Genomic DNA, 15,445 nt, shown 5'->3' with positions numbered 1-15,445 from the left:
GCACTGCCGGGTGGTACTGCTCAGATGCCTCATCACTCCTATTTCAGCTGTGACTGAGGAGCTGGGTGCTGGCTACTTTGTATTTGATTGGCTGCTCCTTCAGTTTCCCCAAGCACCACATAGCTGCCCTCACCTCCTCAGCACTGTAGAAGATGCCCTTGCTGAGAAGAGAGTCGGCTCCCTGGGCTGATTCACAAGATCACTCCATGCTGGGCCTGGGCACATCAGCTGTCACCTCCAGATTCCTTCTCCCCAGCCCCCTCCTCTGCTACAGCATAAACAGTTACCCTCTGACCTCTCACCAAAGGCAACTTGTCCTCCATTGGCCCTTGTGTAAATTTGCAAACCTGTGGCTTTGCATAATGCACCCAGGTCACAAGGGTATTTCTTAATAGCAAATATCCTTGTCTGGGTCATATTTTTTTTAAGCTTGTAACCAGACTTAACAATCTTTTGTGTGTTTTGCTTTGTTTAAACTGCTGCTTCCTGTGTTTTATTGGATTATACTAATTATCAGTGGCTCTTCAGTTCATCGTAATAAAGAATTCCCAGACTGATGGTGATGTATGCCCTCTGTTTCCTGGTCAGATGTCTTAGGGCATTTTGCCTTTCATAGAATGGTGGTTGACAGTGTTCAGAGTGAGGGGGGGCCCGGTGGTGATAGGGTAACCCTAGAGCTGGCTGCTTTTACCAGAATGTCTCACTCGACCCCATCTCGCACTTTCACCTGTTCCAGGGCAGTCACGGTACAGTACTGGTCACTCATACCCGCCGCACACAGTCGTGTGGTTGAACAGTACTGTATTTAGTGTGCTCAGCTGACAAAAAAAAGTCAGGTTGACAGTTCTGTTAAAAGTTTAATATTCAAATTATATTTTAAATACAGTCACATAAGCACGGCAGTATTAAGCATCGAGTCAGTTGGTGAGGTGGAGGAATGCCTGGTAGTGGGCAGTAGTCAGCAGTCCAAGAGGATCCCAGAGTAAGCCGGGCACTAGGTGAGCTACAGCTGTGCTTCCCTGCAGAGCACACTAGCGACACAGGCCATCTTCCCTCCCTGCTGCCCTCGGCAGCCTGGCAGGGGGTGACCTGTCCTGTGAGCTAGCAGCTTGTTAAATCTACCTGGACTAAGGTCAGCAATGATCAGCTCTTTAGTTCTGGGAAGAGCGGATCTCATCTGTCACCCACTTTTGAAGCAACAGATTTAGACTATCCACATGTGGAACTGCAGGTGTAAGTGCCGTAGCCTGACCTGGAGGCTGAACAGATACGCCAGGAGTTCTCTGGGCCCAAAATGAGGAGAGCCTGGAGCTCAGGGGAAGGCTCAGAAGGCCAGCCATCTATTCAGCAGAAACCACAGGATGCCCCGATTATTTTTTTTGCTCTTGATAAAAGGAATCAATGATATCTTTGTACTTCTCCAAAACTGTGGGCCGTTTCAGTTTCATGGTGGGACCTGAAAGAGAAATTGGAAGGAATGAGTGAGGCTCAGGTTCTGAGAACTCTGAGGTGTGTGATAGGTGCAGACTCGGGCCGGGTATGGTAGGTGCATGCCTATAATCCCAGTACTTGGGAGGCTGAAACAGGTGGATCCCAGGTTGGAGGCTGGCCTCAGCAATTTATCAAGACCCTGTTTCAAAATAAAAAGAGCCGGGCATGGTGGCGCATGCTTATAATCCCAGCATTCGGGAGGCTGAGACTGGAGGATCGCCGTTCGCGGACAGCCTCAGCTACTCGGTGAGGCCCTCTGCAACTCAGTGAGACCCGGTTTCAAAATAAAGAATAAAAAATAGGGCAGGGGAGTGTAGCTCAGAGGTAGAATGCCCCTGGGTTCCATCTCCAGACCCACAAATAATAAAAAATGAGGCTAAGGGTGTAGCTCAGAGGTAGAATGCCCTTAGGTTCAATCCCCAGCACCACCAAGAAATAAAAACAAAGGGCTAGGTGAAGCTCAGAGATAGAACGCCTCTGGGTTCAATCCGAAAAACAAAAGAAATGCCGTTGGGGAGTCCCCCAGCTCAGGAAGCAAGCCAGGCAAGTGGGACAAGCCTAGAAGCAGCCTCCGCGGCAGTGGACCCTGCTCTTGGCCCCAATACCCCTGAGCAGTCCCTCCCGTAGCATGCCAGGGTTGGTGTGTCTGACCAGCAGAGAACAGGGGAAGTGATGGTCTGTCACTTCTGAGAATAGATTCAAAATGACCACGGTTTTAATAAAGTGATGTAAATCCTATCCACCTTACGTTGCCCTGTATCCATTCCTGATGTTTATTTGGTACTCTGTCCCTTGAATGAATATATGTGGATACCAAGGATTGGTTCTAGGATCCCTGTTAGATGATTAAGCCTGAAAATGCTCAAATCCTAACATTTAATGCCATAATATATATTTGTATATAACTTACACACACCCACTGGAGATTGAACCCATGGACATTCTACCTCTGAGCTACACCTCAACCCTTTTTTCTTTTTTGGTGGTACTGGGGGTGAAACCCAGGGGCTTTCTACCTCTGGGCTATACTCCAGACCTATTTTTATATTTTATTTGGAAACAGGGTCTCACTAAGTTGCTGAGAGCCTCACTAAGTAGCTGAGGCTGGCTTTGAACCTGTGCGATCCTCCTGTCTCAGCCTCTCAAGCACGGGGATTACAAGTGTGCACCACCACACCTGGCTACACCTCAATCCTTTAAAAATTTTTTTAAAATTTTGAAATGGTCTTGTTAAATTGCCGAGGGCCTCACTAAATTGCTGAGGCTGGCCTTGAACCTGTGATGTTCCTCTTTCAACCTCCCAAGTGTTGAGATTGTAGGTGCATCACTGTGCCCGGCTCTTATATATTGTGAGTGTGGTGGGGGGATACTGGGGATTGAACTGAACTCTGAATCTTCCCTATTTGATTTTTTATTTTAAACAGCGTCTCACTAAGTTGATGAGGCTGGCCTCGACCCTGCAATCCTCATCTCTAGATCACTTAAAATACCTAACACAATGCAAATGATATGTAAACAGTCATTCTGTGTCATTTGGAGAATAATGACAGGGGGAAAGTCTACACAGTACAGATACAGTATTCTCCCCAAATATTTTCCATCTGTAGTTGAACCCATAGATGTGGAAGCCATGTTGTAGGGAGGGCCGACTACATACATCCCACAGGTTCTGCACCACCCCGAGGGCATGTAGGACAGTCAGTCCAGGGCTGCTTCCTAAGGGGCTCCTCCCTGGCTCTGCCGCGGCCCCTGCCTTCCCCGTGGTCGCTGGAGCTTTGACAGATAAACCCTACCCAGCTCGAGCTGGGCGTGGTGGTGCACACTTGTAATCCCAGCACTCAGGAGGCTGAGACCGGAGGATCACAGTTCACGGACAGCCTCGGCTACTTAGTGAGGCCCTTTGCAACTCAGTGAGACCCTGTTTCAAAATAAAGAATAAAAAATTGGGCAGGGGGTGGAGCTCAGAGGTCAAATGCCTCTGGGTTCCATCCCCACCCCCCCCCCAAAAAAAAAAACAAAAAAAAAACCTACCCAGCTCTCCGCCCGAGATGGAGAAGTCCCTTTGAAGGATGGCCCACTTCTGAATGTGGTAGGGCCGGGCCGCCGCATTCCCGTTCACCCTCTGGATGCCCTCTTCGATGGCCTGGTACACGGCCTCGTCCTTCTTCCCCACGATCTCCGACACGGTGCTGGCTCGGCTGCCCACCCTCTGGCAGAACTCCACCGCTTGTTCGGTCAGATTATCCGTCGGGTCAGAGGTGTCTGGGTCCAGAGTGCACTGAAAAGTCAAAGGGAAGAAAGATGGAGACCAAGCCCCGGGCTGGAGGAGGTACTGCCCAGAGCAGGAGTGGTAGTCACTGTGCTGTTTTACAGAGATGGTTCTAGAATGTGCAGGGCTCCACTGTGCTGAGCCTTGGGGTGTGGTGGAAGGAGCAACAGGTCTGCCAGAAGACTTCCTGAAAGGGGCATGAAAACTACCCTGCCAGCCGGAACGCATTGGGAACACAGAAAGGGTCCTCTCAGCAACGGAGTTTCCCTGGGTGACAACTGCCCCACTCCGGCAGGAGTGCAGACGGCCCTGGCTGCCGCGATTCCAGAAAAAAGCCTGGATATCCAGGTGCACCCTGGGCTGGCTATGGCTTCTGCCAGACCAGCCCCAAGAGCAGCACCCGGCCCCGGCACACACCTTCAAGGTGAGCAGCATGGACAGGAACTTCCTCTGGTCCCCGATCAGCACGGCGTTACTGATGATGGGCAGCTCCGTCTTCACGGCCTCCTCGATGGGCACCGGGGGCACGTTCTCCCCGCCGGCTGTGATGATTAGTTCTGGGGAGGCAAGGCCGGGCCGGCACAGGCTGTAGTCCAGAGGTCCCGGGCGGAACCCTGGTCCACTCAGCCCCGGCCTGGGAGGCCCAAGCGGCAGAAAGTGCGCTGGAGAAACGCCTGGGCCCTGCTGGGGGGCGGTGGCAGACCCCGAGGTTCAATGCTACCCACAGCCCCTACTCCAAGGTTTTGCCTTCTCGGGCATCTCCTCCCTGGGCCCCTCTTGCCAGCCCATGTTCCTCTACAGGCCTCCCACCTTGCCTCCAAAGAGCCGTGTTCCTCTCCCTGCCTTTGCTTTATAACCAGCCCCCCAGCTGGGCGTGGTGGTACACGCTTGTAATCCCAGTACTTGGGAGACTGAGACAGGAGGATCGCAGGTTCGTGGCCAGCCTTAGTTATTTAGTGAGGCCCTCCGCAACTTAGACCTTGTTTCAAAGTAAAAAGTAAAATAGGGCCGGGGGTGTGGCTTGGAGGTAAAATGCCCCTGGGATCCATCCCCAGTACCACACACACACACACACACACACACACACACACACACACAGAATAACAACCAACCCCTCATCACAGGGTGGGGGCTGTCTACATGCTTTACATACAGTCGCACATTCAATTGTTAAAACAAGCCTATAAAAAAAAGCAGGCTGTCTTTTTTTTTTTTTTTTTTTGTGCTGGGGATGGAATCCAGGGACATTCTTCCTCCGAGCTACATTCCCAGCCCTATTTTTTTTTTTTTTTTTGGGTGGTACTGGGGTTCCTGGAAGCCCTTCTACCTCTGGACTTTACTCCCAGACCTATTTTTATAATTTTTAAATTTGGAAACAATGTCTCTTAAGCCAGTGAAGCTGACTCCGAACCAGCGCAATCCTTCTGTCCCCGCCTCCCAAGCGCAGGGATTACAAGCGTGCGCCACCACGCCTGGCTTATTTTTTTATTTTGAAACAGGGTCTAAATTGCAGAGGGCCTCACTAAGTTGCTGAGGCTGACTGTGAACCTACAATTTTCCTGACTCAGTCTCCCAAGTCCTGGGATTGCAAGTGTGCGCCAGCATGCTTAGCTCACTGTGGCCCTTTTTATTTTTTTGTTTTGTTTTGTATTGAGTCTTTTTTTTTTTTTTCCCAGTACTGGGGATGGAAACCGGGGCATTCTACCTCCGAGCTACACCCTCAGCCCTATTTTTTATTCTTTATTTTGAAACAGGGTCTCATGGAGTTGCAAAAGGCCTCACTAAGTAGCCGAGTCTGTCCTTGAACTACAATCCTCCTGCTTCAGCCTCCAAAATGTTGGGATTACAAGCTTGCGCCACTATGCCCGGCTCAGCCCTTTTTATTCTTTATCAGGGCCTTATTAAGTTGCCGAGACTGGGTTTGAACCTGCAACAACACCCTGTCTCTGCCTCCCAAGTACCGGATTACAGGCGCATGCTACCATGCCTGGCTCACAATACTATTCCCAACAGTATAGCCACCTCTGGTTGTCGCCTGCCATTGCAAATGTGGACACTAGGTGGCGCGCATGCGGCACACCCAAGCTGCCGCCTGTTACTCCAAGATCTCCCCTGCCAATCCTCAGGGGCCTTCAGGGCCTAGGGTCCGGCGGGGTCATTCTGTCCCCAACCCCTGCAGAGCGTCCATGTCTCCCTCACTATACCTGCCTGCGTGATTTCCAGAGAGCACAGAAAGTTGTTTACCTGCTCACCGAATTTCCCCTGTGAAATGAGGGTACAAGATTCCCACATGGATGCTATAGGTATTACACCCACTTGGGCAGAGTAAGCAAAATGTTTTTTTCCATATAAGAATCCCCCCAACATACTTCCCTTTCTCTGCAGGATTTTTTTTTTCTTTTTGTGGTACTGGGGGTGAAACTCAGGGGCTTTTCTACCTCCAGGCTATACTCCCAGACCTATTTTATACTTTATTTGTAAACAGGGTCTCACTGAGTTGCTGAGAGGCTCACTAAGTAGCTGAGGCTGGCTTTGAACCTGTACGATCCTCCTGTCTCAGCCTCCCAAGCGCGGGGATTACAAGCGTGCGCAACCACGATCCAGCTCTCTCTGTAGGAAATCTGACATCTCATATTTTATTTTTAAACATTTTATCCAGTTTGTTTCCTACTCTCCATCTCATCTGTGCTTGCATATAAAGCTACATAATATTTATGCCCTTGAATATCCTGCAAAGCCCTGGGCTATTTCTCTAAGGGATGTGAATCCCAGCTCCACCCTTCACTGGCTGAGCGGCCCTGGGCGAGTTGCTTAACCTCTCTGGAGGTCCCCATTACAGGACCAAGTTAAATGACATCTGTAAAGTCCGTGCGCCTAGTGAGGGCTCCGTCAGCACAGGTGGCGGGGGTGCACGTGGATGGACGTAGAGCTCCTCCCGCGCTTTCTGCAGCCTGACGCCCAGCTGCTGGCTGGTGGGGTGCTCACCTTTGAGGCGCCCGGTGATGTAGAGGAAGCCGTCGGTGTCCAGGCGGCCGGTGTCACCCGTGTGCAGCCAGCCCTCGGAGTCGATGGCCTCGCACGTCTTGTCCTCCATGTTCAGGTAGCCCATGAAGATGGTGCGGCCCCACAGGCAGATCTCGCCAACGCCCTCCGCGTCCTCGTTCACCAGCCTCACCCGGCAGCCCGGCACCACCTTGCCTGAGCTGGCGACCGACAGGCAGGAGAAGGGGTCAGTTGGAGGGGCCCTGGACGGGGTCCCAGCCTCTTGGTCTCCACAGGTGACCAGGTGCCAGTGACCAGGGTTTTTGTATTTAATTTTTAATTTTTATTTTTTTAGGTACTGGGGATGCAACCCAGGGGCATTCTACCTTTGAGCCACACCCCTAGCCCTATTTTTTATTCTTTTTTTTTTGTGTGTGTGTGGTACTGGGGGGTGAAACCCAAGGGCTTTCTACCTCCAGGATATACTCCAGCCCTATTTTATAATTTTTTTTTGGAAACAAGGTCTCACTAAGTTGCTGAGAGCCTCACTAAGTAGCTGAGGCTGGCTTGGAACCTGTGCGATCCTCCTGTCTCAGCCTCCCAAGCACTGGGATTATAAGCATGTGCCACCATGCCCAGCTTTTATTCTTTATTTTGAAACAGGGTCACACTGAGTTACAAAGGGCCTCACTAAGTAACTGAGGCTGTCCACGAACCACAATCCTCCTGTCAGCCTCCTGAATGCTGGGATTACAAGCATGCACCACCACGCCAGGCTGGGTGTTTGTATTTTAATTAATTAATTAATTTGTGGTACTGGTGATTGAACCCAGGGGCATTCCAGCCCTATATTCTTTTTTATTTTGGAACAGCATCTCACTAAGTGGCAGAGGGCTTCACCAAGTTGCTAAGACTTGCTGGGGAGCCTGGGATCCTCCTGTCTCTGCCTCCCAAGTACTGGGATTCCAGGTAGGAACCACCAAGCCCGGCTGGGTTTTTGTATTTTAATGGGATGCTCAGAGTTGAAAGATAGGATCTGGTATAGATTTTTTTTTGAATGAATGAATGAGTAAATTGCTAATATCTCTCTCTCTCTCTCTCTCTCTCTCTCTCTCTCTCTCTCTCTCTCTTTCTCTCTCTCTCTTTTACAGTTCTGGGGATGGAACCCAGGGCTATTCTACCTCCAAGCTGTACCCCCATCCCTATTTTTTATCTTTATTTATTTTGTGGCACTGAGGGTGGAACTCAGGGGCTTTCTACCTCCGGGCTATACTCCCAGACCTATTTTATACTTTATTTGGAAACAGGATCTCACTAAGTTGCTGAGAGCCTCACTCAGTAGCTGAGCTGGCTTGGAACCTGCACGATCCTCCTGTCTCGGCCTCCCAAGCGCGGGGATTACAAGCGTGCGCCACCACACCCGGCTTGAATTCCTAATCTTGCACTGTGACAGGAAAATGCAGAGCACGACAGATGGCCATTCAAACCCCTCCCTAGATCTGCCTTCGCTGCTGCGGGGGCCCTGTCTCCCCGCTCCCACCCCAGCTGGAGCCAGGCATGGCTCTCTCTTGAGGCATCCTCTAGCATACACCCCGTACTACTGGAGGACATTCCTTCAACAGAAGTCCCTTCCAGAGCTGTGAAAACCGTTTCGACCACACCCTCACAAGCCACAGTGGCGGTGACCACCCCACTGGTCCAAGAAGGACAGCAAGGGGCTCGGCCCAGGATGGCAATGGCAGCTCTTGGGGCCCACGGGCCGGGGCTCCAGTGTAGAGAGAGGAGCTGGTCCCGGGCGCTTCGCAGGCAGGCACCCAGGCGCGTCAGTGAGGGTTAGGGGCTCGCGTGATGTTGCAGCCTCGGACCTCACCTGTAGAGGCGGTAATTGTAGGGGCTGGACATGAAGTGGGGGCCCGTGCTCTCGCTGAGGCCGTAGCCTGCATACAAGCGGATGTTGAGGCCCAGGAAGAAGCGCTGTGTCTCTGCCGTCATGGGGGCCGCCCCGTAGAAGCTCTTCTGGCACTTGGCAAAGCCCAGCGCCTGACGAACCTTGGCTAATACCAGGTAATCTGCCAGTCTGGTTGTGAAGGGCTTCAGGTCACTGGTGGGAGGGGACACGTGAAAAAGTGGCCTTCCACAGGTAAACGCCAGCCAAGACATTCTGGTTGGCTATTCTAACTGCTTGGTGCCAATGCTGAACCTCTTTTTTATGGGGGGAACTGGTGATTGAACCCAGGGGCATTCTACCTCTAAGCTACACTCCCCTGGTCCTTGTGCATTTTTAATTTTTGAAACAGGGTTTCACTAAGTTGCTAAGACTGGCCTTGAGCCCAGGACTCCCCTGTCTCAATGTGGCAGGTCCTGGATCACAGGCCTGCGCCGCCATGCCTGGCTACTACTGAATTACGTTTTGAATCTTTTGAATATTGGTCCTGCCGTGGATGTGCACGTGAAAGCAGGAGTGCCTGCACGTGGTCGCGTGCAAATGTGTCCTGAGCCGGGAAGCCAGAGGGATAGACCCAGCTGTGACACACAGGCAAAAACACAGATGCAGGCAGATTTACAATATGACAATACACACATGAGACTTGAAATGCACTCTGGGACTCTCGTGTGTACATGTGTATGATCCCGTGTGAAGCCCACAAGTGCTTTGTCTATGATCATTTGTGTGTGTAAATGAAACTGTAGATGTACAGACATGTCCACAGGTCTCATGAAAAATGATGTTTCATAGACACACTGTTATTGGAAACTATTTTTTTTTTTTTTTTGGTGGTACTGGGGGTGGAACCCAGAGGCTTCCTACCTCCGGGCTATACTCCCAGACTTATTTTATATTTTATTTGGAAACAGGGTCTCACTAAGTTGCTGAGAGCCTCACTAAGTATCTGAGGCTGGCTTCGAACCCGTGCGATCCTCCTGTCTCAGCCTCCCAAGCGTGGAGATTACAAGCGTGCGCCACCATGCCCGGCTGAAACAATTTTTAAATTGAAACCTGGCCGGATTTATAATATTAACCCTTCCAAAGCACTGCATGAGAGTTTATTATTTGTGTGTGTGCATGTGCTTCTAGGAATTGAGCCCAGGACCATGCTACCTCTGAGTTACACCTCCAGCCCTATTTGTTTATTTGTTTGTTTGTTTTTTATTTACATTTGAGACAGGGTCTCACTAAGCTTCTGAGGCTGGCCTTGAACCTGTGATCCTCCTGTCTTAACCTCCCAACTCCTGGGGTTCCAGGTGTGTGCCACTGCACCCGACTTGTGTGGGAATTTAAAAAGCAACCTACAGGGCTGGGGAAAGATTCCCAGCCTGAGCTGCTGGGATGGCTGAACCCCATCACTGTAACCCCTTCTGCAACCACCTACCAAGGCTGGGAGGCCCTGTGGGGGGCCACTCCCAGGGAGCCAGCCGGTCATCCTGCCAGGCAGAACCCACAGATGCCAGCTATTCCCACTGTGTCTACAACGAGCATAGTAGCGCAAGCCCAGCTACTGAGGGGGCTTCTGTCCTGGGGTCGCTCAGACTGACAGTCCCAGGGGCTGTGACCAGATCCCTGGTTATGGACGAGGGGTTTTTGAGCCAGCCCTGCTGCCTCCCTGGGCCTCCTGTCTCCCAGTGCTCAGTACCTGCTGGGGCAGGTGAGATTCTGCTCCAAGGTCACTGACATGGCCCACAGCAGCATCTTGCGTCGGATGAAGCCGGACTGAGCCGCCACCTCCTGGATCCGCTCCATGATCTTCTCCCACACGCGGGGCACCCCCATGTGAGAGGTGGGCTCCACTTCTCGCAGGGTGTTCACCAGGCTCCCCTGTTCACCGCCAGGGGGAGGCAGGCCTCTGGTTCAGGGCCAGCAGGCTCCAGGAGGCCCCTCACCTGAGCCAGGTGCCCAGCATGCCTGCTGCACACGGATGCCCACGTGTGCACACCCGCACATGCGGGTAGCCCTGGCTTGACGGTCACCCCCGCACCCTTCGCTAACAGAACCTTGCGTCCCTCGGGTTGCAGGGTACCAGGTGCTTCAGAAGTACCTGTGTCTCTTCCTAGGACTGGGAGTGGAAACTCTTAATTTGTCTAACTCAACAACAACCCCGTTCTCCTAAGCAATATATGCTTTAAGAATGGACATTGGGAGGCTGAGGCAGGAGGACTGGGGTTCGCAGCCAGCCTCAGCTACTTAGGCCCTTTGCAAGTCAGTGAGACCCTGCTTCAAAATAAAGAATAATAATAATAATAATAATAATAATAATAATAATAATAATAGGGCTGGGGGTGTAGCTCAGAGGTAGAATGCTTCTGGGTTCCATCCCCAGTCCCGCAAAAAAAAAAAAAAAAAAAGGAATGAGTGTGTTCCTAGGGGACATATGGTATTGTTGGGCGACTGAGATGCTGGGTCAGGGAAGCCTGCTATGGGGTTTCTGGGAAATTTTCTTCTTGGTTAAAATAAGGATCCAAAGAATAGCCATAGTCTGGGATGCCGGGACGCTGCAGCCCCTGTGACCGTCTAACCCTCCCCTCTGCGGAGGGCCATCCTTTTTTTTTTTTTTTTTGCGGGTCTGGGGATGGAACCCAGAGGCATTTGACCTCCGAGCTACACCCCCTGCCCAATTTTTTTTTTTTTTTTTTTTTTTTGGTGGTACTGGGGGTGGAACCCAGAGGCTTTCTACTTCCAGGCTATACTCCCAGACCTTTTTTATATTTTATTTGGAAACAGGGTCTCACTAAGTTGCTGGAAGCCTCACTGCGTAGCTGAGGCTGGCTTCGAACCCGTGCGATCCTCCTGTCTCAGCCTCCCAAGCACGGGGATTACAAGTGTGCGCCACCATGCTCGGCTCCCAATTTTATTCTTTATTTAGAAACAGGGTCTCACTGAGTTGCAGAGGGCCTCACTAAGTAGCTGAGGTTGTCCGCGAACCATGATCCTCCTGTCTCAGCCTCCCGAATGCTAGGATTACAAGCGTGCGCCACCAGGCCCGGCTTGAGGGCCATCCTTGATGGCGCTGTGGACCCAGCAAACCACTCTATGTCACCAGTTTCCAACTTGTTTGGTCATTTCTTATTTATTTTGGTGATGGGGATGGAACCCAGGGGCATTTTACTTCCAAGCTACATCCCTATTCCTTTTTATTTTGAAAAAGTGTCTTACTAAGTTGCTGAGGCTGGCTGCAACCTGCGAAGCTCTTGTCTCAGCCTCCCCGGTACAGGGGTTAGAGGTGTGCAGCACCGCCCCTGGCCTGTTCATTTGAATCAGGCTGTGTGAATCACACCTGGAAAAATTCTGATTGTTGAATGCATATGGGACCCCACACCCGCGAAGGCACCGGCGGCCCCACAGGTGCAGACACGAGTGCACACTTGACCGTGTGCTTGCTCACGCGCTGGACACCCACACCGGGAGAGGCAGACTGACCTTCAGGGCATCGGGCTCTGCAAAGCAGACCTGGGCTCCCCACTGGATACCCGTCCACAAGTCGTAGATCTGGGCGGCGATGTGGCTGAGGGGCAGGTAGCTGACCACCACCTCCTGCTGGACCTCCGCCGGATGGATGTCACCGGCCTGGCTGCCATACCGCGCGGTCCACGTGATCTGGAGGGCAGGCAGAGGGGCCAACATTGTCCAGAGCCAGCCCTGGCAATGCCCACACGGTGGTCATCCTGACGGGTAGTGCTACTTCTCGGGGGGTGGGGACCCTCCTGGGCATTTCCGTGGCCCCTGGAAACCCTCAGGGACAGGCCTTCTCTCTGTCCCCTTTCCTGCCCCTTTGCTGAGCTCAGCTGGACCACAGACTAATGGGATGTGCTGGAGGAGCTTCCCTAGGGGCCACTGGGGCAGGTCATGGCCTGGACCTCTCCCTCCTCCCCCACTGTCCCTCCTCTACCCATCTGGCCCTCTGTCCTACGTTGTCCTGACTCAGCATCACGCCCTTGGGGTTCCCGGTGGTGCCCGATGTGTAGACCAGCACGCAGCACTGGTTGGGCCGCTGGGCATCGATGATGGTGTCGAGGGCCTCCTCGGGCACATCTTGCCCCAGCTCCATGAGTTCCTCCATCTGGGGCCAGGAGGGGAGAGCGGCCAGGTCAGGTCAGCTGGGTGGGACCAGACGGGCCCCACCCGCCACCCAGGGCCGCTCCCCCTCCCTACCGTGTACACGTTGGCCATCTTCTTTGGAGGAGGTTCTTGGTAGATCACTACTGCCTTTAGATGTGGCAAATTTTTCCAGATCTGCATTGGCAGGGACAAAAAAAAATTAAAAAGTAGAGTTTCAGCAAGAAAAATATTACTTTCTGAAAGGAAGCCCCATTCACCAGTGTGTTAGTCTGCTTGGCAGGCACTGTGTGGCCCGTCTCTGGGTGCCCCGTCCTGACCTTTGACTCCAGCAGAACAATCGCAGCTCTTTGTCCATAGTTTCCCATCGTGGGAACTTGGGAGTGGGGTGGGGGGTGGACACAGGGCAGGGAAACTGCTGCTGGACAGCGTGGGGCTGGCGGAACGGGCGGAACCCAGCTGCACAGCAGAGCCTGAGGCAGCCGACGGTGAGAGAAGGACAGAGGGACGGAGGGACCAAGGGACAGAGTTCCAAACATGGACACAAAGTGATTTCTAGGGTACACCGCTAGCGAAACAGAGAATGTGGACAATAGGCACAGAGCACCTAATCTTTGCATAAGAAAGGGACAGAATGTAAATACTCATGAATATATGTCTATATATGCAAATGTGTATTTGCTTATGTTTGTTAAAAGGAACCATTAGGAGGTTAAACCTAAAATGGGTACAGGGGTGAAAGGAAAGGGTGGGAAGAAGAATTCTTTGAGTGAATCTTATATTTTTTTGACTTTGGAATCATGTAAATGTTATAATCATTTGAAAAATAAAATGATATGGAAATGGAAAAGATGATTGTCTCAAAGAGTTAAAAACAATATAAAAAGCCAGGTTCAGTGGCACACTGCTGTAATTTCAGTGCTTGGGAGGCTAAGACAGGAGGATTCCAGGTTCATGACCAGCCTCAGCAACTTAGTGAGACTCTCCATAATCTAGTGAGGCCCTGTTTCAAAATAAAAAATAAGCCGGGTGTGGTGGTGCACGCTTGTAATCCCAGCATTGGGAGGCTGAGACAAGAGGATTGCGGTTCGCAGACAGCCTCAGCTACCCTTTGCTACTCAGTGAGACCCTGTTTCAAAATAAAAAGATGACAAATTAAAAATAGAGCTGGGAGCCAGGCGTGGTGGCGCACACGTGTAATCCCAGCATTCGGGAGGCTGAGACCAGAGGATCGCGGTTCACGAACAGCCTCAGCTTCTTAGTGAGGCCCTCTGCAACTTAGTGAGACCCTGTTTCAAAATAAAGACTATAAAATAGGGCAGGGGGTGTAGCTCGGAGGTCCAATGCCCCTGGGTTCCATCCACAGACACACAAAAGAAAAGAAAAAAAATAGAGCTCTGGGTGTAACTCGGAGGTAGAATGCCCCTGGGTTCCATCCCTAGTACCTAAAAAATAAATTAATTAATTAAATTAAATTAAAATAGGGCTGAGAGTGTATCTTGGAAACAGAATACCCCTGGGTTTAATCCCTAGTAAAGGAAAACAACAATAAACAAACAGCTGGGCCTGTTGGCGCACCCCTATAACCCCAGTACTTGGGAGGCTGCAACAGGAAGATGGCAGGCTGAAGGCCAGAACTCTATAACTTAGTAAGAAGATTCTTTCTTTAAAATGAACAATAGAAAGAGCCGCGGGGGGGGGGGGGCTGGGCATGGTGGCGCACACTTGTAATCCCCAGGCTTGGGAGGCAGAGACAGGAGGATCACACAGGTTCAAAGCCAGCCTCTCTCGCTGGCTTAAGAGACCCTGTTTCAAAAAATAAAATAAAATAAGCCGGGCGTGGTGGCGCACGCTTGTAATCCCTGCGCTTGGGAGGTGGAGACGGGAGGATCGCGCTGGTTCGGAGCCAGCCTTGCTGGCTTAAGAGACCCTGTTTCCACATAAAAAGTAAAAAAATAGGTCTGGGAGTGTAGCCCATGGGAGTGTATCCCGGAGATAGAAGGGCTTCCAGGAACCCCAGTACCACCAAAATAATAATAATAATAATAATAATAATAATAAATAATAATAATATAAAATAAAAAATAGGTCTGGGAAATGTAGCCTGGAGGTAGAAGGGTTCCATCCCCAGTACCACCAAAAAAGAAAAAAAGAAAGAGCGGGGGAATGGCTCTGTGGCAGAGAACCTCTGGGTTCCATCCTCAGTACCACACAAAAATAATAATAATAATAATATTTCTAAGGCTTCTAATTTGACCACAAAGAAATAACAACATTCTTTATTATAAGCACTGAGGGAAAACACATGAAGCCATTGATTTCAGATGTTACAGACATCGAGGGAAGAGAAAGGGCTGGCGGAGCCCCCGAGGACCCCGCCCGGCCGCCGCAGGGTCTGTGCGATGAGGGGGAAAGAAAGGAGAGAAAGAGGAGGGAGAATCGCTGAATTGAGGCGGCAGAGATCGGAGCTCAGGAAAGCCAGGGCGGCTCACACCTGTGGGCAGAATGCCAGACAGGAGAGAACTCGGGAGCAGGGTTCCAGGGTCCTCTCGAGTCTTTGAAGATCCATCCACAGACACATGGGCAAAGTCCCCGAGGCCGGAGCAGGAACAGTGCCCAGGCTGGTGGACACGCGGGGACACGCACAGGAATTC

General features: G+C 51.4%; 1 protein-coding gene across 1 annotated transcript in view; it reads right to left on the bottom strand.

Moving 5' to 3' along the window:
* Nucleotides 1-1,370: 1,370 nt before the first annotated feature.
* ACSBG1 (acyl-CoA synthetase bubblegum family member 1) overlaps nucleotides 1,371-15,445 on the bottom strand; it is a gene marked incomplete at both ends in the record, with an annotated part of 36,078 nt that continues 22,003 nt past the window's right edge. The window contains 9 exons of the mRNA XM_080692806.1: nucleotides 1,371-1,456; nucleotides 3,523-3,769; nucleotides 4,178-4,317; nucleotides 6,746-6,963; nucleotides 8,613-8,843; nucleotides 10,375-10,556; nucleotides 12,156-12,332; nucleotides 12,646-12,795; nucleotides 12,888-12,968. Of these exons, the coding sequence (XP_080548932.1) occupies nucleotides 1,371-1,456; nucleotides 3,523-3,769; nucleotides 4,178-4,317; nucleotides 6,746-6,963; nucleotides 8,613-8,843; nucleotides 10,375-10,556; nucleotides 12,156-12,332; nucleotides 12,646-12,795; nucleotides 12,888-12,968 (1,512 nt within the window). The remainder of the gene's footprint in view (nucleotides 1,457-3,522; nucleotides 3,770-4,177; nucleotides 4,318-6,745; nucleotides 6,964-8,612; nucleotides 8,844-10,374; nucleotides 10,557-12,155; nucleotides 12,333-12,645; nucleotides 12,796-12,887; nucleotides 12,969-15,445) is intronic.

Source organism: Muscardinus avellanarius, assembly GCF_963383645.1.
Source record: "Muscardinus avellanarius genome assembly, chromosome: 3".
NCBI lineage: Eukaryota > Metazoa > Chordata > Mammalia > Rodentia > Gliridae > Muscardinus > Muscardinus avellanarius.
The sequence above is the reverse complement of the archived record's forward strand: the minus strand, read 5'-3'. Positions and strand labels throughout refer to the sequence as shown.